The sequence below is a fragment of the Panthera onca genome, chromosome E1, assembly GCF_046562875.1.
Source record: "Panthera onca isolate mPanOnc1 chromosome E1, mPanOnc1 haplotype 2, whole genome shotgun sequence".
NCBI classification, from domain to species: Eukaryota; Metazoa; Chordata; class Mammalia; order Carnivora; family Felidae; genus Panthera; species Panthera onca.
The window spans coordinates 16,283,148-16,304,439 of record NC_138352.1 but is presented as its reverse complement, the minus strand read 5'-3'; the positions used below and the strand labels follow the sequence as shown (position 1 = coordinate 16,304,439).

Genomic DNA, 21,292 nt, shown 5'->3' with positions numbered 1-21,292 from the left:
TGGTCATTACAGCCGCCGCTGGGTACTAACTCACCCTTGAGAGCGTGGAGGTCACCAGCCTAGTGCAGACCAGCCCCTGGGGGGGCCAGAGACTTGCCGCGGACTCAGGCATTTGGGGGGAGCTAGAGTCAAGGGGCAGCATCTGGGTTATCAGGAAAGGGAAGGCAGAGGCTGAGGGAGGCGGGGGAGGAAGGAGGAGGTGCATGTGTTTCCCGAAGCCCGAGAGTAACAGCCGTACTTACAGTTGGGCCCAGAATGAAAGGCCCCGAGCGGCTGGGCTGCGGGGCTCCCTCGGGTGTGCTGGCCCCAGGAGAATCCCTACGCGGACACCAGGGAAGCGCGTGCACACCCCACAGGGCTGCAGACACACCGCTGCCAGTGGCCCAAAAGTGACCACGGCTAGCAAAACACAGTCTTTGAAAAACAAAACCAACCAAAAAATAAGTATTTGGCTCTGTAAATTTCCATCACAAGAAACCACTCTAAATGGTCCCCGAGCTTTGTACAAAGCCTGGTGCTGGGCATCCTCCAGGGGCTCCGGCCCCAGAGCCCTACCCAACACACCAGCCCAACACAATCCCGTCGGGTGCTTTGGAAACACAGCATGAAATGGTACACAAGGCATTTTAAGACACTGGAGTTTATTTCCTATGGACGTTTCTTTTTTAAAAAAAATATAATAACTTAGTTTGCATCTTACAACATTTCCAATCAGTCAGGGAGTCCTTGGCCAGGACCTCGTGGGGTCAGACGTGGCTTGTGCGCCGGGGAGCACAGGTCCGAGCGCCCGCTGTGGCAGCAGCGGTGGCCACCCACAGTCACTCTGTGCCCATCTCGCAGGGGTTCAGGCCCTTCTCCTCAGCATCCCTGTACATCCTTTGGAAGTCCTTGAAGCGCGGGGCGCAGCCAAGGTGGGCCTCCCCAAAGTGTATGTGGCCCGTGAAGAGGAACTCCCCACGTCCGGGCCTCACACCACACTCCAACAGCGTGGTGACGTGCCCCCGCCAGCCACCGCCCTCTGGGGCTGGCCGGAAGACAGTGCTCTTCTGCCGGTACAGCCGGCTCACGTGCAGGTGGATGGCGGACTCCTGCTGCTCTGGTTCGTGGGTGACGTCCTGGATGGAGCCTCGGACGACTACGGAGGCAAGAACACAGGAGTCAGTGGGGTCACCAGGGGTGACCCTGCGGGGGCTGACCCTGAATTCTGCATTCCAGAAATCCCATTAGAAAGAACAGTTCACACATTTGAGGCCCTCTAGGGGTTGTCCCTGCCACTCAGACTCTGTCAGGGATAACAGCCATATAAGTGGGGAGAAACAGAAGACAGAAGTCACATTGTGTGCATCAATGTTTCAAGTTAGAACAAGACACAACCGCAATTAACACACAACATCTACTGCCGCCCTGTATCCAGGTGGGACAGAAACGGGGCAGCTCAGAGGGGAGGGGGTGATGGGAGGGAGCTGGGCAGAGCAGGCCCAGCGCAAGGTCCCCCATCCTCCAGATGCAGGACCAAAACGTGGAAAGGAGCTCTGCACTCCCACCACACTACTGCCCTCTGAGCTGGAGGCGCTCAGAGCAGGGTCCAGCCGGGCTGCCTTCCCCCCGCCCAGAGTGCTTCCCCCCCACCCCGCTGCCCAAGAGCAAAAGCACGCGGCTGAGTCCTGATCTCAGCCCCGGGGGCCCCAGGCTCCTCGGACCCCCAGGACCAGGAACTCCTGCTGGAGCGTCCACAGGGGCCCAGAGGAGAGCAGGACTCTGAGGTGAGGCTAGACCATGCCTTGGAGGAAAATGCTCAGTGACCACCTTAAACAGGACTCCCACCCCTCTCATCCGGCACAGATCCGTCCCTCCCCTATTACACCTCCAAGCCCAATGCCCTCAGCCGTCTCCTCCCCAAGCTGAGTGCCAGCACCGGAAGGCCCTCCCAGGCCCAAGCGGGGCTCTTGACGTGTGGCAGGAGCACGAGGACACTTACCGAAGTCGCTGGTGCAGACCGCCAACAGCACCTCTGTGTCGCTGCAGGGGCGGCACGGGGCTGCGGGGAGAGAACAGGGTTAGGAGTAGGGTCTGCGGGACACAGACCCCGCTCACACCCACCAGGTCCCTTAAGAGCTCTGACCTCAGGGAACAGGACAGAGGACCCAACCTTGGCCACCACACGGGTGCGGGCGCTGATGAATCCAGGGAACCCCAAGCGCAAGATGTGGCTATGAAGGGCGTGCACCGCACCCCGAGGGACAGTGGGCGTCCGTGCTGGTCCCCACCTAGCTTGTTGGTGCAGCAACTGCTGGGCCCCGGGGTAAACCACTCTCCCAGGTCCATCACCAACGGGAAACCAACCTGAGCTGGTCGGAAGCTACGTCCCCCACACCAGCCTGGCTGAGAGTCGCCTCCTTCCCAGCCTCCACAGCCACACCAGCCACTCACACAACACCTGTTCCCCAGGTCCCCATCTGTAGCCGAGACCAGAAGGTCAGGGCACTGGTTGCCGAAGGTGTCGGTGAGCATCGAGGGTCACGTCTGCAGGCCGAGGCCGTGGGGCTCTCGTCCAAACAAGTCCCAGCCATCAGCACAGCCCCCTTCCCCAGACCCCTGACCTCAGACCAGATCACTGCCTGCAAACACCATCTACGGCAAGCCTGGTTCACAGAATCCCCAAACCCCCACAGCCTGGCAGGGCAAGGGTAGGGGCTGGCTTCCTCCAGCCAAGCCAGGCCCCACCCCACTAACTTCTGCCCCAGCACAGTCCTCACCCTAACTTCCTCAGATTGGGTGAGGCCTCAAGAAAGGCGGGGGGGCACAAGCCTCTGGCAACTCCCCCCAGACCACGGCACTCCCAACCCAGCACTGGATTTGGGAGGACACAGCATGAATTGGCAGTCACACTGCACTTTTCAAGGCCTCTGCCCCCTGGCCGCTGAGCCTCTAGAGTCTGGCACAAATCCTCCCAGCTCAGGCAAAGGTTAGGTATGAAGTCTTGCTGGAATAAGATCACCTTCTCAAGGCCCCGGAACGTCCTGGCTTTGGCATTTGCTGGCCCTCACACGCGAACTGGGCGAGCAGTCACCTGCACCCTGGCGGCAGCAGACTCGAGGCCTCGGGGGCAAGGCCAGGCACCGAGCAGCTAGAGCTCAGAGAGGCCTTCTGGCGCGCAGGGCACAGGGTCTGTGCTGCCCTAGGCAGCACAGGGTCTCTGCGGACCCCAGGGGGTGGACAGGAGTTTCCAAGCACTGGCCCTGGTGGTCCTGCCCTGGGCAGGGGAGGATGTGTGTGCCCCAGGCCAGCTCAGGGGGACGTGACTCATTGGCCCACACACTGCCTGCCGCTTCTATCAGGTTCTCGGGAACCTGGTGAAGCTACAGGACTAGCAGAGCCGGTTGGGTGTGTTGAAGCCTGGCCAGCCTGGCCGAGAGGATGTCCTACCCAGCTCCAAATCCCAAAGACTGCTGCCCACCTGGGGCACTTTGCTTCCATGTATAGACCCCCAGCCTCAAGGCCTCTCTTAAAAAAGAAGGCAGCCCACTGGGGGTCCCCTACCCTGCACGCCCCTCCAGCGGCCCGCTGCCCACACACATAGGGCATGACGAGGCCGGGCTCTCCAGTTCTGCTCAAAGGCAAGGTCTAATTTCAGTGCCTGTGCCAGGGGGTCAGAGGCGTCATCCTGGGCACCCCTCATAAAGCATCTGCCCAGGAGAGAGGAGCCCCAGCAGAGTCCCTGGGGGCCAGGCCTCTAGACGCTCCAAGTGAGGGTGGGTGGGAAGCTCGGTCCACACAAGCTCTCTAGAGGCACATCTCAGGTTCTGAGTCGGCCGAGACAGACCACAGGCAGTGCCCACAAAGGCAGCAGTGGTACAGCAACAGGCCCAGGCCACACCTGGCAGTCAGATACCCGGCCTGGCGGCCCGCAACTCACCAAGCCCGAGAGCGTGACCCTCTCTGTGGACACAGGCCCGGGGACGCCCGCTGAGGGCTAAGGAGGAAGGCGGCAAGGAGCCTGTCCGGGACGGCCACCTACTCACACCCCCACTGCACTGCCGAAGGTGTGGGGGTGCCTGGGGCACCGGCGGAGGGCAGTCAGCAGCCCGCAGATCCTCCCACCAGAAGCCTCAGGGAGCCGATACCACCACAGCTGAGCTAATAAAGTGCCACCCTGGAGACTTCCCTCATAATTCTGAGTTTTACGAAGCACAGGTCACCTCATTGGAAAATCCAGTCTGTGGATGCCAAGAGAAGCAATCTGGAAACAATTATTAATCGGAGTTGGGCTCATAAAGGCAGTGGAATGTGCTGGTTTCGGACACACTGAATCTCGTTTCCTTGCAGGGGAAGGTGAGGAGGGAGCAGCCAAGAGCCCAGTTGGGTTTACGGTTCTTTGAGAGGGGTTGGCTGAGGTGTGGGCATCTTAGGGAGAGTCTTCCGGAATGTGCACAAAATGAACTGAAGAAGGAAAACACAGGGTCAGGGAGAGCAGCTGGGGCTACTGCAGGGACCCAGGTGAGGACGGCAGGTGCAGGCGGGAGGACGGCGGGGGGGGGGGGGGGGGGAGGGCAGCACGCTTCATGCTAGGCCCTGGCCTGGGACAGGTCTGCAGATGGCCGCACGCTGGTCTGGCAGGAAGGACAACCAGGCAGACACATACAACTTCCAAAGGGAAAACTGTGCATGAGGACATCCGCTGGGGTCGTCACTGCAGCCAGTGACAGGTGGCAGGTTTGGTGGGTGCAGCACTGCACAGGGAGGGGACACGGCCGGCACGGGGCTGGTGTGAGCTGAGGCCCAGCTGCCACATGAGGTTCTGGAGCCTCCTCCTCTTTCACCACAGCCAGCTGCGGGCTGGTGCCACCCCGAGGTGGTCAGCCACCGCGGGGATATCTCAATCTCCCCCACCTCTCCTCCTGGCCTGTTGCCACCCCACCCTGTTCCTGCTGAGAAAGCAGGTGGATGCCACACGCTTTCATCCCAGGAGTGCAGAGATGGGCGAGATGAAAGATAATTACAGAAAATAAACGATCCTTTGGGGGAAAAATCTCTTCTCTCCTTTTCTGCTTCTAGGACATAATGAGGCTTCTTTCGACTTCTGCTGACCTTTGCCACTCATCCCCCACAGCCCATCAGGGCCACCACCAAACCGAGAGAGCTCCTCAGTGGGGGGGCTCTGTACCCACCCAGCCCACCCCTCGGGCATCATTCACCAACCCCCCCTCAACACATCAAACACAGCAAGTTTGACCAGGGAAGGGGGATGGAGCACACTGGAAACCGCGTGACTCGGGCTACTGGCCAGCAATCCCAATAACTTTCATGCATTAATGGCCAGCACCGTCCCCTCTCACTGTGGGTCTAAAATGCCACTGTCTTCCCACCTCATCTGCTCAAGGAAGCCTGCTCTGGGTAGGCATCACATGGACCCCAAACCCCTAGCCCCAGAAGGTAGATGTGGCCAAGCCGGTAAGCCCCTGCTGTTCAGCTCCCGGAGGAATGAAAGAACAGACTGGAATCAGGGGTCCACCTGGGCTGCCCCAGGCAAACCAAGGAGAAGGTTTGTCTCCACCCCCTAGAACCAGACAGAGCAACCCCCTGCCATCCTTCACTGGCCACCACCACACATCCCCAACCCTACTGGGCAACAGAGGGTCCTGGTGTGCCTGCTTCCCCACGTACACCAGGGCTCTGGGGAGGACGGCCCCCAGACAGCCCGGCCGGGTTCCAGGAGTGGCCTAGAGTTTCATCCATTAGTTAGCTGGATCTGGCCACTTGCCCACCTTTCGTGTCCTGCCAGAGTTTTTCAGCAACTGCGTTACTCAGATGCCCTGGTGAAGCCCATGGAGGAGGAGGAGGGGGAGGAGGAGGGCAGGGTGGGGAAAGGAGGCTCGATCCCGCACGGCCCCCCCAACCCCTCAGGTCACCTCCTACCACCCACCCCTCAATCTGCGCCTGTAAGGAGTGGCCTGCCTCTCCATTCTGGCCTTTTCTTGGGTGTCAGTGCATCTCAGACCATACCAGGAAGCTGGTTATTCAAGTGCACACCAGGCGACCGCACTCACTGCAAACACTCCCAAGCGGGACCATCCGGGGCCGTGAGGCTCACACACATCTCTCATCCAGGAGCCTCTCTGTTTTCAAGTCAGCACAAACTAGAAGCTACTATGAGTCACCAGTGAGGGAGAAGGCTCATCCACCTCTGCAGCAGGCAGGATCACTGACCGCCCAGCCCACAGGCACCTGCACACCTCCACGTCACAGGTGCCCAGGCTCCAGCTTCACCCAAGTTTCCTGCAGCTGCGGCCAGGGCCAGAACAGGAGAGAGCCGGGAGCCACACACTACCATCTGAGAGCCTGCCTGGCCCGGCAGACATCATTGCTGCCAGATGGCTGGCACCGACATTCCACATTACATACCCATTCCTTTGGCATTAAAGGCTTAGGAGCCCATCCCCTGATGAAAGGCAAATACCCTGGGGAGAAGGACGCACGAGCCTCCCCAGAGCCTCACTGCCCCTCATCTCCCTCAGGCTGAGAAAGTGCTGAGCCCCCAGGAAGGGCCCAGAATCTGTGCCTGTTTCTATCCCAGCTCCTAGAACCCCACACACATCTGAGTCCCCACCCCCAGTTCTGACAGTTGCTAAGTTTCTGGGCTGTCCCAGGCCTGATTCCTGGCCAACGCACAGACGCACGTTCATACCCCACTATCCACGGGGTGCCTGGATCCCTGCAGGCCCCGGATTTAAATAGACGCTCCAGGGCCCAGTGGGCATATGTCAGGGGTGGGGGAGAGGTAAGAAGGGAACCCCTGGGCCACCCAGACTGCCCAATGCCCAGCCACAGCTGAACGTCCTCCATGGGGTCTCGAGAGATGCACAGAGGGCAAGCAGAGGCTGTGACCAGACAACCCACCATCATGCAGGACCTTGTCCTGGCAGCCCCATTGGAACCTAGGGCAGCCCAACCACTGATCCCACAGGCCTCTCCCAAATCTGCTCACTGTCCTGGCCTGAAAACAGGGACCAGGGGAACCTGGGGTGCACAGACCCTGCCCACAAGGAGAGGGAGAGAGACTAAGTCTCTGGTCCCCGAGGGCGGAGCCATGGTCTCTGAGTCATCCCAGCCCATGGCCACCCTTGTGCATTTTCCTTCTGGACAAATGGAAGCGCTCAGGTGCCCAACAAAGAAACAACTGGCTACACAGGCAGCGCCAGCATCTGGTAAGAATGACCCACCAGGTGGAAGGAAGCTCAAGCCACAAGAGAACAGGGACCAGCAGCAAATATCTTTAAAGGGCCATCAACATTCAATCAGTAAGAGGCGTCAGTGGAGCATGGGACTCCTGATCTTGAGGTTGTGAGTTTGAGTCCCACGTTGGGTGTAGAGATTACTTAAAAATAAAATGTTTCAAAAAAAAAAAAAAAAAAAAGGAATTGTTAACAAGTTTCTAACATCTGCTTCACTCAGCCACAAGCATTAAATTCGGTGACTGGGTTTTTCCAGATTTTGTTTTTATTATTAGTTTATCTCCAGGTCCCCTACAGCGAGACTGGGGTACCCTCCTCTAGCTCTCTAACCCACCCTCCTATAGCTGGTCATCAAGATAAAGGCTGTTGTGGTTAAAATATCATTCAGGTCCTGAGATTTACAGCAGCTTCCAGTGCTACCTTTCCGAGTGGGGGTCTTACCCGGGCAGCTGGCACTGGGAGGGGGTGGAGGTCCTACCCGGGCAGTTGGCACTTGGAGGGGGGCAGGGTCCTACCCGGGCAGCTGGCACTGGGAGGGAAGCAGGGGTCCTACCCGGGCGGCTGGCACTTGGAGGGGGAAGGGGGTCCTACCCGGGCGGCTGGCACTCAGAAGGGGGCGGGGGTCCTACCCGGGCAATCCTACACTGAAGTTCTCCAACACACCGGTTTAGTTTGAGAGAGACTGAAGGTTTTGAAAACTGATCTGAGCCAAGAATGCAGAACAATAAAATGCAGATTCACATACAGGAGAAAAGTCTACATTTCAAATCCTAGCAGATCTGTTTTACTCGAATTAAACATCTCATTTACTAAAATGTGGAGATTATACTATTCTTGGAGACGACCCACCCCTCAAACCAGGTGTGTCTGCCTTAGCACTGCTGACACTTGGGCCCGGGTCACTCCTTGTACTGGGACCGCCGCGTGTACTGGGGGTGGTAGCAGCATTCCTCCCTGGCCTGCACCACTCAATGCCATGGCACCCCTACCTGCCCATCATCTGGGCCAGCTGGTCACCTGGAGAATGGCCTTCTTGGAACCTACTCACAGGACAATCCAAGCTCACACCCCCTCAACCAGTAGGCGTCTCGCCACAACCAGCTTCGGGACTGACACAAGTGGGACACTAGGACCCCCACCCCACACACTTGGACCCCAGGAGGTCATCTATGCCTTGGAGCAAGGGCCACGCTTGGCATGGGTGTCTATATAAGACGAGGACTTCAGTCCTTCTTCATGGCACATGGGGCGAGACCCACCCCACGTGAGAGCTCTGGAGGCCCCTCACTCCTCCTCAGTCTCTGTCTCTGGAACTTTTCAGAGACCAACGCCACCCTCCACACAGGGCCCTGCCAAGCTGTCTGCCAACTCACAGTCCCCACGTGCGCGCACACACACACACACACACACACACACCCTTGGCTGCTGAGGGGACTCCTGCCAGCACCACAACGAGAAGGGCTCTGCAGTGGAGAAGGCTCCTCGAGGGCCGGCCTCACGGGAACCCCAGAGAGGTCCTCACTCACCTCACTAACCCGGGTGAGCTCCTGTGCTGCCTGACTCGCCCCCCCTTCCCCACACACACACAGCCCCTCTCCTGGCACGCTGCCGTTGTCTCCACTCCACATGGGGTGGTCCTTGTAACACCCACCCACAAAATGCCTCCGGAAGCTGGTACCAGCTCCACAATTCAGGTCAGCAAGGCTCTGCACCTCTCTGGAGAGTGAATCACCCTTGGCTCCCACCCAAAACTCGACATGTCAGAGGCTGCAGCTGATGTCAAAAACACGCAGCCAATCCACATATCAGAAGAAACACAGGGGCGGTGGGAACAGCCACAGCACCCATTTCCGATTACAGTCCCGAGCACAGAAGAGGAGCAGGGAGCCAGGACCACACCCCATCACGGCTCTCAGGTCCAACCTATGGCCGCTCTCAGGGCACGTGTGTTCACCCTCCTCAAACACGCCTCCTGAGACTGCGTTGTTTCCCCACGTGCAAAACACCCACAACACTAACGGGGCCACACACGTCCAATGCCCATCGCACGGGGGGCCCATCTGCCAGCAGCAGGCGGGTTCTCACGGCGACCATGGGAGGGGAACCTCCCGTCCCCACTGCCCTCCCCCCCCCCCCCCGGAGGTTGCCACTCACCTGACTGGGCACGCAGGTCTGACTCCGCATGCCGGCTGGTCAGCTCGTACTGGAAACCCGTGGTCCTCCGGCTGATGTCCTGCTGGGGCGTTGCCTCCACGAACAGGCCCCTCTGCTCGAAGCCAAAGCAGTGCACCTGGCGGGGCCCGCGGTCCCCGTCCCGCACCAGCAGCTGCAGCTCTCCAGTTTTTTCCAAATAAATATTGGCGCCCGAGGAGTCCCTGAGGGGCTTGATGCACAGAGTCAGGTGTCGTCGGGAGGGCGGGAAGGTGTTGGGCCGCACGTTGACGATGAGAGCCCCAGTCGGGTACATCCACTCTACAGAGCCCGCCGAGCACCGTAGGTACACCTGCTCCACCTCCTTCCTGTGGGCCTCGTGCGTCAGCCCGCTGCAGAGGGGACACGCGTCAGCCGGGGCCCGGCACCCCACATGTACCCGCCTGGGGGACGCCTGCCCAGGTGCATGAGCAGCCCCTCACCCCCACCTCTGCCCTGCTGCAAGGGGCCGTTTCCAGAGAGGGACAGTCCCCTCCGGCAGGCCTGCCCCAGAGAGTCACGGTGAGACGGGCTCACGCCCTGATGCGCGTAGACAATGTTTGTCTCAGACCCTCCCAGCACCTCGACGCTCCATCTGCCGGCCTTCAAGGCTGCAGCACTGGGCGCCCATGCCCTGGGGGCTCCCCGCGTCAGGGTGGTGATGCATGCAATGGGGGAAGAACCACGGAAGGGGGGGCCTTCTGGAACACGTTCAAGGACACACCAACAGGACTCTGGCACAAACCCGAGTTCCAGATGACCAACCGAGGGCCAGGAACGATGGCAGATTCCCACTGAGTGTGAAAACAAGGAGCGGTTCACTTGGTCCAGAGAGTAGCTTTGAAACCAAATAGGAATGTTAGCAGCTCGGTGGGGGGGGGGGGGGGGGGGGGGGCTGGAGGTTGTTGGTGACTTTTGTCTTTAGCTCCTCACAGATAGGGGCAAGTGTTTCCATTTGCAAACCTGAAGACCCTGCATTGCCAATCAGATCTTCAAAAATAAACTCAAATATCATCACAGCAAATTACAAAAGTAAGGTAATGGTCCTCCATGGGGGAGAGGCATGGGAGGGAATGCGTGAACAAGCCACAGGAGAGAGACGCAAACAGTGAGCAGACCATTCACCTTCCCAAGGGGAAGCTTCTGCCAAGTTAATCTCACTCCTAATAAATGCTAAATAGGAAAAAATGAAGTCTGTACACTCTTCGTGAGACAGGTCTTGAGTAAAGTCATTACGTTATGTTTTCAAGAAATTGAAACCATCAAAAACGTTAAAGTTTCCCCTACTCAAAATTTTAATGTGAATGTCAGCTTGTGCTGATGGTTACGTCATAACCACCAAGCAGCCCTGGAACTCAACCAATGACTTCAACCAAGTGTTTTATTACATGAAATTTGGTTCTGATCGGATCTCAGACAGGTTCACCCACATTCTTAGGATTTTTATGTGTAATAAACAATGCTATATTCAGAGCCCAGGCCTGGGTGAGTTACCAGAAACCCTTTCTACAGAGGAGAAAACACGTAACATATGGTTTGCATTTACTGTTGGTGACTCATGCTCTGGGCTCCAAAAAACCTCACTTTTCATTCGATGGCCAGCTGTGGGCTGGGGCTGCACAGTCATCCTGCAGACCACATCAGAGGGAGGTGTCAAGGAGGTGACCCCCCCCAACCCCGCTCCCCGCCCCCGCAAGGCCCTGGGTCACTAGCAGCCGGCCTGGCCTCAGACGCCTACCAGAGCCACACACGCAAAACAGACTTACAAATTACAGTCAAATAAAACTCATATAAGCTCCTCTGACACATATGTGTGGACGAGCAAAATTATAGTGCTGTGTGAAAAAATTAGACTAAATGGTAAGTGGTTGACACAGATGACTATAATCACCTCTGCTCTCGGGCAGCCAAAACAAACTTTATCACAGTGTCCCTCCTCTCCTGTCTCCAGCCTCAAGGGGCAGCTGGACACTTGCCCTGTGCCCAGACACCAATCCTCAAAGCTCTCTCCCCTAAAAACCATCCTGTCCAGGCTTCACTTTCCTCTCCGTCGGGGAGGGACCCTGGGGCTCAAGGGAAAAGAAAGCCCATACCAAGTCTTCGGATACTTCTCACTAAGTCACTTTAATCCAAACAGTGGACAGGGAAACAGAGAGGTCCACACCCCACCCATATCTCAGGCAAGGGCAGAGGGAACGCTTGTGGGGGACAGATGGCCAGCCCATGGCTGTCCCCAGCCTGCACAGATGACCCTGTACATCTTGTGCACTACACCCGGCTCCATTTATTCATAAGTCACTCGACTATAGGAGGACCGGGAACAACACAAAAGTGGACTTAGAAGAAATGCCCACCCTTTACCTGACGTCTTCACTGCCACCCAGAGAACTGTCTATGCCCATCCCAGGGTCCACAGCCAGCACGCCCCTCCGTTCTGCTCCCCCTCATGTTCTCCTGAAGGACTGAGATCAACAAGATGTGAGCCAGGCACTCAACACAGGAGTGTTCACATGAAGGTCAGTAGCATGTGATGTGCAAGACCGCCACTCAGATGCTCACCGACTCTGATCAGCCTGGGACCCCACTGAGCCTTTAATGAAAGAAATCAAGGACTCCGAGCCTGTCTGGTGCTCACCAGAACATCTAGCTAAATCTCTCACCTCTAGGTTTCCAGCACCACAGCAAACCTGAAAAAACTTCTGTTTATGCAAAATTGCTGGAGGTGCAAAAATGTGCCACATCTGTGATGTCACTGATGGTGGCATTAATGATTTTCACATGGCATGCAAGTGACACACTAATCAGGCAAAAATAAGGTACCTGCTTTCTGATGTGATGAAGCTAGACAGAAAACACTCTGGTTCTAGTCACTCTTACAGAGCTGACAACACTGATTGATCTTGGGCTATTTAAACTAGATTCCTTTATTTCTCAAAAAACAACAACAACAAAAAAGAGTCTGCCAGTGTCACTCCCCAGGGAAGTGTAGACACACCTTCAGGCAAAGGACAGCAAATTCCAAACCGACATGGGACTTTCTGCAGGGGTCAGTGTGGTGGCAGCAGGGTTCTTACTACTCACACCCACAGCCTGGCTCACCTGAGTCACCAGGAGTAAACTATGGTCTCTTGTTCACTTAAGTCAGGAAGAGCTTCGATCAAGGGCGAAACCCAGAGGTTATCACTGGGGTTACCTTTCATCTCCCCACCCAGTAGGAGAGCTAGCCAAGGTATGACAGACCCACAAACCCTGCCGACGGCAGTGGGAAGGTTCGTGGTCCACCTTTACAACCACAGCCTAATAAAGATCAGGGCGCTGTCCTGCCCCTGCACAAGGGACCGAGATTGCAAAACCTCCTGCTTAATTGCTTGGAAACACCCAGACACGCATTTCAGCCTGTCAAATGTGTGAGTGGCCAGTATCATAAAGAGCAACTCCCTCCCTATCAGGGGATCGGAATGCACCCAGGGTACTGGGGCTCACACCACCCTGTGCTGTCTTTAGAACAGCTCATAAAAAGTCATAAATGTTACAGGAGTCTGCAGGCAAACCAGCAAACCCAAGTTTCCACAGCAAGGATCTGTCAGCTGATCTGCAAGGCATATTGATCGCTAGGGCAGCAATTACAATGGAAGGGGAGCTTATAATCCAGGAATGTGGCCTGGGCCTGTCTTCCGTCCAGATCCCACTGGGACAGCCCCTGCAGCCACCCTCCGCCAGCAGACTCTGCCTTTGCGCTGAGTGGAGGGCAGCTGGAGGCAGTCCAAGACCCGGGGTATGTTAGCAAAGATGGAGACAGGAGGGCAGCAGGTAAGCGTCCCTGCTTCTCCAGGTAGAAAAGAGGAGGCAGACCCCTGCTTGGTCCAGGAGCTGGTTGGCCCTATGACCAGCACTCACTCACAGCCCTCTCTGATCCCCAGGAGAGGCAGCCCCCTTCCAGGCACACCGTCCTCAGAGAGCCTGAAAGGGTGTCAGCTCCTCCTCTGGAAACTCAGGCTCCCAGGGTGGGACAGGCTTTCTGTTTCTGATCTGCTGAAGCAGGACACCCTAGACCTCAGTTTAGGGGTGCACTGATTCATCCAGCAGAAGCTGCAAGGCAGGGAGTTTAATTAGGAGCGTGGGGGAAAGGGCAGCCCTGGAAGAGTGTGTCAGTCAGAGGCTCCCAGCCAGCCCTGTGCTGGCGCCAGCATTCTGCAGGCCAGCCCTCCCCCAGAGCTCCAAGCTCGTGGCCCCAATCTTAGCAGCCCTGCATCCCAGCTCTGGTGTGCGTGCAAGGGAGGGAGGGCACCACAGGCCCGATCTCTGGAGCCCAGAACCCCGGCTTCGGCGGTGGGAAGTGGGGAGCAGAGAGCAGGGTGATTGCCAGTCTCCACAGAGAACTGGCTCTGTAAGTATCCAAGATGACCAGCGGCCGCCCTGCTCACACAGAGCCCAGCACCCTGGCACAACCCCCCAAGCTTCCCGGAAAAACTGTCTTCACTCAAAAAAAAACCCGTGACACCCTCCCCCCCCCCCCCCCCACCTCCCGCAGCAGCACGAGGTGTGTGCTGGCAGGAGTCTTCCCATCAGGTGTGAGGGCGAAGGGCTCGGGTAGAGGCCCTGCTCCACCGAGCACCCCGACCCCGCGACCCGAGGGCAGCCCCTGCCCACAGAGTTCCAGAGAAGGAGATGCGCATCCCTGAAAACTCCTGAACTGGCACCTTCCGCGGCACAAAACCGGCTTTTCCAACTGCGAGCAGAGCCGCCTGCCCGGGGCGACAGCGCCCTGGGCGGATGGCGGTTTCTCACCAAAGTAGCTGTGCCCTCAGGCGCCCCGCCCGCGTATACTTGTGATTTGCAACTCCTTTCTGCTTGTCACACTTCAGTTTAAAAAAAAAAAAAAAAAAAAAAAAAAGTCCTCGGCTGCCACGGCGGAGGGGCGTGAAGGGGGGCTCCCCGAGCCCAGCGCGCGCGCTGCCAAGGGCGGCCTGACCTTCACCGGGGCCGGGGCGGGGATGCGGGACGCGGCGGGTCCTGCACTCGGCCCGCGCACAGGTGTCCGCCCGCGGGTCTCCGCGCGCACGGGAGCGGTCGGCACCCCGGCCCGCGCCAGGGCCCCCGCTCGGTCCTCCGAAGCCCCGCTCCCTCCCGCGGACCCGCCGGCCCTCCCTTCCCGCTCGGCCCTGAGCGCAGGCCCCGCTCCTCCCGCCCGGGGCGCGCAAGTCCTCGCCGCGGGCAGAGCCGGGAGGGCCGGAGAACCGACCCCGCCCGCCTCCGATGCGGGGTCCGCGCGGGGCGAGCGGGCTGTCCGGCCGGGACCGACCCCGCCGCGCCGCGGGCGCACCTCCCTCTGGGCGTCCTCCGGGCCAGGGCACCGGGCCGCCGCGGGCTCTTTTGTTCTAGAACCGGGGGCGGGGGCGACGCGGACAGGACTCGGCCTGGAGAGCGGGCCCCAGAGTCCCCGCCCGGGGCCGCGCCCCCGCACGCTCGGCCGGCCGGAGCGGGGAGGGCACGGGAAGGGAGGCCAGCGGCCCCGAGGGCTGGGGGCGCGCCGGCGGACTCACCTCCCCTTCCAGCTGCACCGGTCGCTCGAGTACTGCGCGCCCGCGCCGCCCAGCAGCGCGCCCAGCAGCAGCAGCAGCAGCGGCGGCGGCGGGCCAGGGCCCGGGGCGGGGGGCCGCGGCCACAGCTGCCCCGCGCGCCCCCCGGCCGCCCGCGCCGCGCCCCGCATGCTCCGGCTCTGCCTGGCCGCCGACCCCGCGTCCGCGCCTGCCGAGCAGACCCTCCACCCGGCGCGGCCGGGCGGGCGGGGCTCCAGGTCCAGGCGAGTCACGTCGTGCGCCCCCCGCGCACCCGGCGCGGCTGCCCGCCCATCCCGGCCGCAGCCGGGGCCGCTGGAGCCGCTGGAGCCGCGGGAGCCGCGCAGGGAGCTCCGCGCCCGCCGCCGCCACCCGAGCCTCTGAAGCAGACGAGTCAGCGGTCCGCGTCCCGGCTCAGCTGGGGACCCGTCCCGCCCCCGTCCCGCCCCCGCCGGCCGCCCCGCCCCCGCCGGAACTCCGCCCCGTGCGCGCGCTGCGAGTGCTGCGAGCCCCGCTCCCTGCGCGCCCTGGCCGGGAGTCCTGGGGCGGCCCCGCGGAGAGGAGGGGGCCGCCTGAGGGACCGGGAGGAGGGTCCGAGAGAGAGTCCCCAGCCGGGAGAGAACGGGGCAGCAGCACGCGCCCGGCCGGTACGCCGCGGGACGCGGAAGAAACCCGAGACCGCAAGTCTGTGCGACCTGAGCCGGCGCCGGGCCAGCGGGCGCGTCCGCAGCGGCTGCGCCAGTGGCCCCATCGCGGAGACTGAGCCGGGAATGGCCGCTGGGCTGCGGTGGGGGCTCCTGGCCGGGCCACTACTACTGTGTGAGCGACCAGACTCCATCAGGGACGTTCCTGATGTCCCTGATGCACAGGTTCCAAACCTGTGCTCTGCAGAGGTCCGGACTCTGCCCCGGTCCGCAACCCGTGCGGGAGGGGAGGAGCCCAGCTGTGGTTGGAGATGAGACTGACCCACTGTTGAGCGCCCCGTGCACTCTAGAGCACCCACGTCCCCGAAGGGCTCTGGGCCGCAGCTCCTCTGCATCGCTGCGGACCTGTGCCCGCTCCTCCCCACCACCCCCAACCCCGGAGTTGGTCTGGTACCTGTGTCCCCAACCTCCCGCTTGATTCTTCCTGGAGACTGTCTGATGCCTTGTTAGGTTTTAGTGGTGTCCTGACCCCTGTGCTCTAGATGCGAGTGCCACCACCACCAGACCTGGCAACCCATACTGGCTCCAGGTATTGGCAGAGGCCCCCAGTCACTAAGACCCCCCTCCTAGCAGGACCCAGCGTGGTGAGTTGGTGAGTACAGTGTGATGAGGCCAGGAGCCACAGCTGGGTCTGCTTAGAGGGTGGATGGGGTCTGCTTAGACGGGTCTGCCGTCCTACCAGGTCATCACCCTAGAAGAAGGAAGAGGGAAGGAACCATGGCGCTCCGTGCAGCCACCTCTGTGCTCACAAAAGCAGGCTTTTCTGCTTTGTGACTTCTGGTACTGGTCTGAGCTCCACAGCCTCAAACAGCCTCAAGTGGTGGAGAAATCTGACCTTGTTTTCGTCACGATACATTTCGGGAGGGATTTCAAGTGACCTGTGAGGAGGAGGGTGACTTCCTGCACCTGTTGGTTTGAATGTTTTACCTTTCTCATCTGGTCAAAGGGTTAGAAATGTAATTGGTTGTAGGGATGGAATTGTCACCCTCTGGGGAGGCCTTGTCTGCAGGGCCCCAAACAGCTGGAACTGAGAGCCGCCTCAGGAACCCTGGGCGGGAGAGTCAGACCCCTTAAAGGTGGCTACAGTTGAAGGATCTGTTTGGAGAAGCCCTGGTCTGGGCAGGTCAACCACGCCCCCCCCGCCCCCCCCCCCCCGCCCCCGCCCCAACCAGCTACAGCACAAGGTGAGAGCCCTGCCCAGTCTTAAGAAGGGATGTCACCCCAAGGCTCACAGGCAGCTCTGAGGCTGAGGGGCCTCCTGCACCCCTCCCCACACCACCTTGGAGTGTGTGCCCTGCATTGCTGCAGGTACCAGGGTGCAGAAGTGCGGGGAGCAATGGGCGAAGTGAAACCACCACCCAGGCCGCTTGGGGGAGGAACCTGCCAGTTGTGAATCTGGAAACTACAACCACTTCTTACCCACAACCATATCTAGGCAGCCCAGCAGCACCTCGCACCCAGGACGCTCCCCATAGTAAAGAAACTGCCCCTGAAGGGCAGTATGCTTGTCAGGGCTCAGGGCCTCACACTGGGGAAGGGGCAAGGGCCGCCTTAGGACACCCGCCCGCCCCCCCATTACAAATGAGTGACAGTGCTAAGGCTTCAGAACTCCCTGGAAACCACTGGACCAAAGGGCAGAGGCCACCCCTGGGGCAATGTGGAGCCAGTTCCTATGCAAGGTTCAGGGCTCTGTGAGCTGAAGAACTGCCAAGCCACCTGTGCACAGGACCACTTCCCTAAAAGTAGGACAACACAGTGGTGCCTATGGACCTGCAGTTGTCAACATACAGGAACATATAAAACATGCAGGACTGAACAGTACAGCCTTTAGTTAACAATATATCAATATCAGCTCGTTGGTTGTAACAATCACACATGTTAATATTGTTAACAAGATTTAATAATAGGGGAATGGGCGGACTATGTGGGAACTCTCTGTACTGTCTGCTCAATTTTTCTGTAACCCTAAAATAGGAAGTCTACGAATTAAAAACAAGAGCTCAGGGAGTCATGCCCACCTGGCAGTGTTCTTAGGAAGGGCCTGGACTTGCTACTCTCAGACCTATGGCTCTGTGACAGGCCCTCCCTTCTGGGGACACAGGTACCTCCGGATTCCTGAGGGTCTCTGAAGCAGGAATTTCCAGATTTCCCTCCTCCTGACAAGCTGACAGCTGCCAGCCAGCTGTGGGGTGGGGCCATAGTAGCAGAACTGGTTCCTGGGGCTTCACTCAGCTCCTGGAGAGGTATATGCTCTAGCGATGCTTCTCTGTGCCTTGCAGAGTGGGGCTGCTGACCCCTCCTGACCCTGCAATGAAATGTCCTCATAAATGGGTCCCTGGTGCCGGTGGTGTATGTTTGGGCCTGGGGACAGCAGAGTGAGGTGGGTCATGGCTGTCTGAGGCTGCCTGGGGACCACCTGCCCCACTTCTCCCACTAGGGCCTGGTTGGGAATAAAGATACCCCGTGGGATTGACTATGATCCAGAAGGGTCCTTGCTGGCTAGGCATGTGGGCTCTCCCTGGCAGTAAGGGCATCCTGGAGTGTGCTCACATGGATGGCTAGGTGTACCTCCCAGTGAGCATTTCTCCAGTTCAATCCAGCCAGGGCCACAGTGGCACCCACAGTGGGAAAGAGCTGGGCATCATGGCATCCAAGCAACATTTGGGGACTTCCTGTGTTCACCACCCTCCAAACACCAGAGGGAGTGTTGGAAGGTAGAGTGCACACCTGCTCATGAAGGGGCACTGCCCCCCCACCCACCCAGGTGACAGCAGCCAAGGGGGACCGGCTCCCACCATCCTGCCTGAGAATCTTCCATGGCCAGAGGAATGGGGCTGGGCTCAGTGACGGACTCAGTGGTGGCAGCAGCCCCCAGGACAATTCAGTGTGCCCTGTGAGGTTAGTACTCTGGATGGGGGCGGGGTGTGGGTTGCCCTCCAAATCGCGTGTGAGGTGAGTCTGTGGCCCAAATTCAGGTCACTATCAACCTTCACTCATCACCTTGTCTATTCACTCAAGAAACATTTACCAGATGCCTCCTGGGCATGTTTGCATGATAAGCTCCAGGGCTGTGGCCCCTGACCAGGGCTGGTCTCAGAAGGCAGGATGTGGCCAGGCAGACAAAGCCCCCCACACCCTATGGCAGCAGCAGTGGCCTCCAGTGTGACCAGGACCACGATTACCACCGGACAACACCTGCGGGCTCCCCAGTGTGTACCTGGCCTGGGAGTTTTTGTGGCTTTGGCTACAGGTGCCCACATGTCCTCTCCTCTAGTGGGGATTCGTCACCTACGGGTAGAGACTTGCTGGAGGTGGGATCTGAGGAGCGGGACACCCTCTCCTTGCCTGTGAGTGTGGGGGCTCGTGCAGGTGCTGTGAGGGCAGGTGGACTGGACGCAGACATGGCCTCTCCCTGGTCCAGATCACACAGGCTGTGTGCTTGGGTCTGTTCCTGAGTCCTGGTTGCCTGCAAAGTGAGTGCTGTGCTAATTCACAGGTGCTGTCGGCTTCATGACGTCACACAAAGCCTTAGGAGCTCAGGCCCTCACGTGGGCGCCCCCACCTCCCCCCACCCAGCCGGCTCTCAGTGCGACATCTTTGAGCCACTAACAGAACCCAACCACTGTAAACGGTTTTATTTTCTGTCCAGTCTTGAGGTTTTAAAGTGTCAGGATGCTCCTTCCGTTATTCAAAATGGCCAGTCACCTGAATCTGCTTGCTGAGAGTTGGCTGCTTCCCCTAGAAACTGGACACTTACAGAAAAATGTTAGAAGGTTTTCCCAAACATGCCCAGGAAAACTTCTCCTTTGACATTTGAAAAATGCCTCAGAACTTTTGCTGATGGCGCTGTCCACTTTCCCCTTGGTCATCTGCGTGAAAACTCCCAGACTCCCGACTGCCCGGGGAGGTTCGAGCACAGACCCAGTGCCTTCCCCGTACAGCCCCCGGCCTCCCGACTCACTGCTGCCACACTACTTCTCCTCTGAGGTCATTTGTGCTGACCTTCTCATAGGGACATAATTACTATAATTGTGGCCAAACGCTTGTGATTTATGTTTAGCAACTGCGGCAAGCAACATATAATTAGACATAAAACGAGGCCAGCCGGCCTCAACCCTATAACCCTCACCTAAACGCCTCCCTAACCTAATTTGCTGGCATGGTTTGCTGTCTGTGCAGAGAAAGGTAGGAGGGAGAACGTGGGCAGCTGGCTGGATTGGGATCTGAGGGACTCCTCCCATCGCCCACAGGGCCACACGCTGGCCGTGGGCTTCGAGTCCAGGCCGACTGGCCAGCATGTGACTCTGGCTGGTGCCGCCCAGAGTTGGTCTGGGACTCAGCAGTGAAAGCTAGCTGCAGTGATATGATTATCCCTGCACCCCACCATTACTGTTGTTGACAACAGCCACTTTGGGCCATCGGGCCTCGACAGCATCTCACTCTGCCTGGCCCTGAACAGACCACGGGCCCCAGGGTGGTGAGTCCACAGCCATCACACCAGTGGCAATACCTGTCCATCTGGATTCCCTCAGCACAGCACCCCAAGGGAAGGAGGGCCCCCTGACCTTCACAGGGTGGACTCAGGAGGGACCAATTACAGTAGAAGGTGAATTTGTATGAGATGTGGACATGACGGTTGGACATCCCAGTGGATCCTAGTGTGGCCGGTCACATGTGCGCATAGGCTGGAACTCTGAGCAACCATGTGCTGAGCCAGGCCTGGGCTGGTCTGGGAGTCTGAGCCTCTGTCTTCAAGGAGTTACGTACCTGAAGGGCTACCATTAGAGCTGGTCTAGGAGAAGGTATAGAGAGGTGGTATACAGGGGGCTGGAATTGAGGAAGGAGGACATGCCCCAGCTAGCAGGAGCCCCCAGGCCCTGGACAAGCCCGGTCCACTCCAGTCTGTGCTGCAGGGACCTGGGCAATAACATTGGTCCAATGGCTCCTGGCTCTGCCCTGAGGGAGTGTGTTGTTCAGGGTCCCCCCACCCCCACTCCAAGCCTGCCTGCTATACTCTGGCCTGGCCCACATCTTCTGAACCACAGGGGGATCTTCCCAGCCCTATGTGGAGGGCAATCCCACCTCCTTTCCCCGGGGTGCCAGTGTCCCACCCTCCTAGATGAACACAATCTCAGGTAAGGAAGACAGGGTATCCCTGGACTCCTGGGCTGGGTTCAGGCCTCAGACAGGTAATCACAGTCCCAAGTACACAAAACCCAAGCACCACCTACTTGGTGAGTGTTGCTGTCACAGCTTAGCACCCCCCCCCTCCGCCCCACCCCCGGCTGGTGACGCTCACGCATTATCCCTCTAGGAAGGCTTCCGGGCTCTCTCCCACACTTCTGTCTGGGCAGCTTCAGGCCAAGCTTCACAGGACTCCCAGCGTGTGCATTTCTACTACCCTGCAGCTCCACACAGCCTGTCATGGAGGCTCCCTAAGCAGGGCTGGGATTGTTCCTGGACTCACAGGCTCCAGGGTGGTGACAACCAGAGGGCAGGGTCCTGGTTGCCAAGGGCGAAGGCCTCACCCAGAGACCCAGCTTCTATACAAAAATGCCAGCTTCAGCTTCCATATCCTCACCCTGCACCAAGTTTGGCACTTGTACTA

The 21,292-nt window shown here is 59.0% G+C and overlaps 1 protein-coding gene across 2 annotated transcripts; it reads right to left on the bottom strand.

The window, feature by feature from the left end:
* Positions 1-624: 624 nt before the first annotated feature.
* On the bottom strand, positions 625-15,380 carry METRNL (meteorin like, glial cell differentiation regulator). Of its 2 annotated transcripts, XM_078437954.2 has the most exons (4): positions 14,966-15,378; positions 9,387-9,775; positions 1,979-2,038; positions 625-1,135 (listed from the first exon to the last, which is right to left on the bottom strand). In XM_078437954.2, the coding sequence occupies exons 1-4, from the start codon at positions 15,130-15,132 to the stop codon at positions 819-821; spliced, it is 933 nt and encodes a 310-aa protein (XP_078294080.1). In that variant the 5' UTR covers positions 15,133-15,378; the 3' UTR covers positions 625-818. The 2 variants fall into 2 exon arrangements, with proteins under 2 accessions (XP_078294080.1, XP_078294081.1); XM_078437955.2 differs by lacking the exons at positions 625-1,135; positions 1,979-2,038 and adding an exon at positions 2,045-4,762 and having other exon boundaries at positions 14,966-15,380.
* Between the last annotated feature and the right edge of the window lie 5,912 nt (positions 15,381-21,292).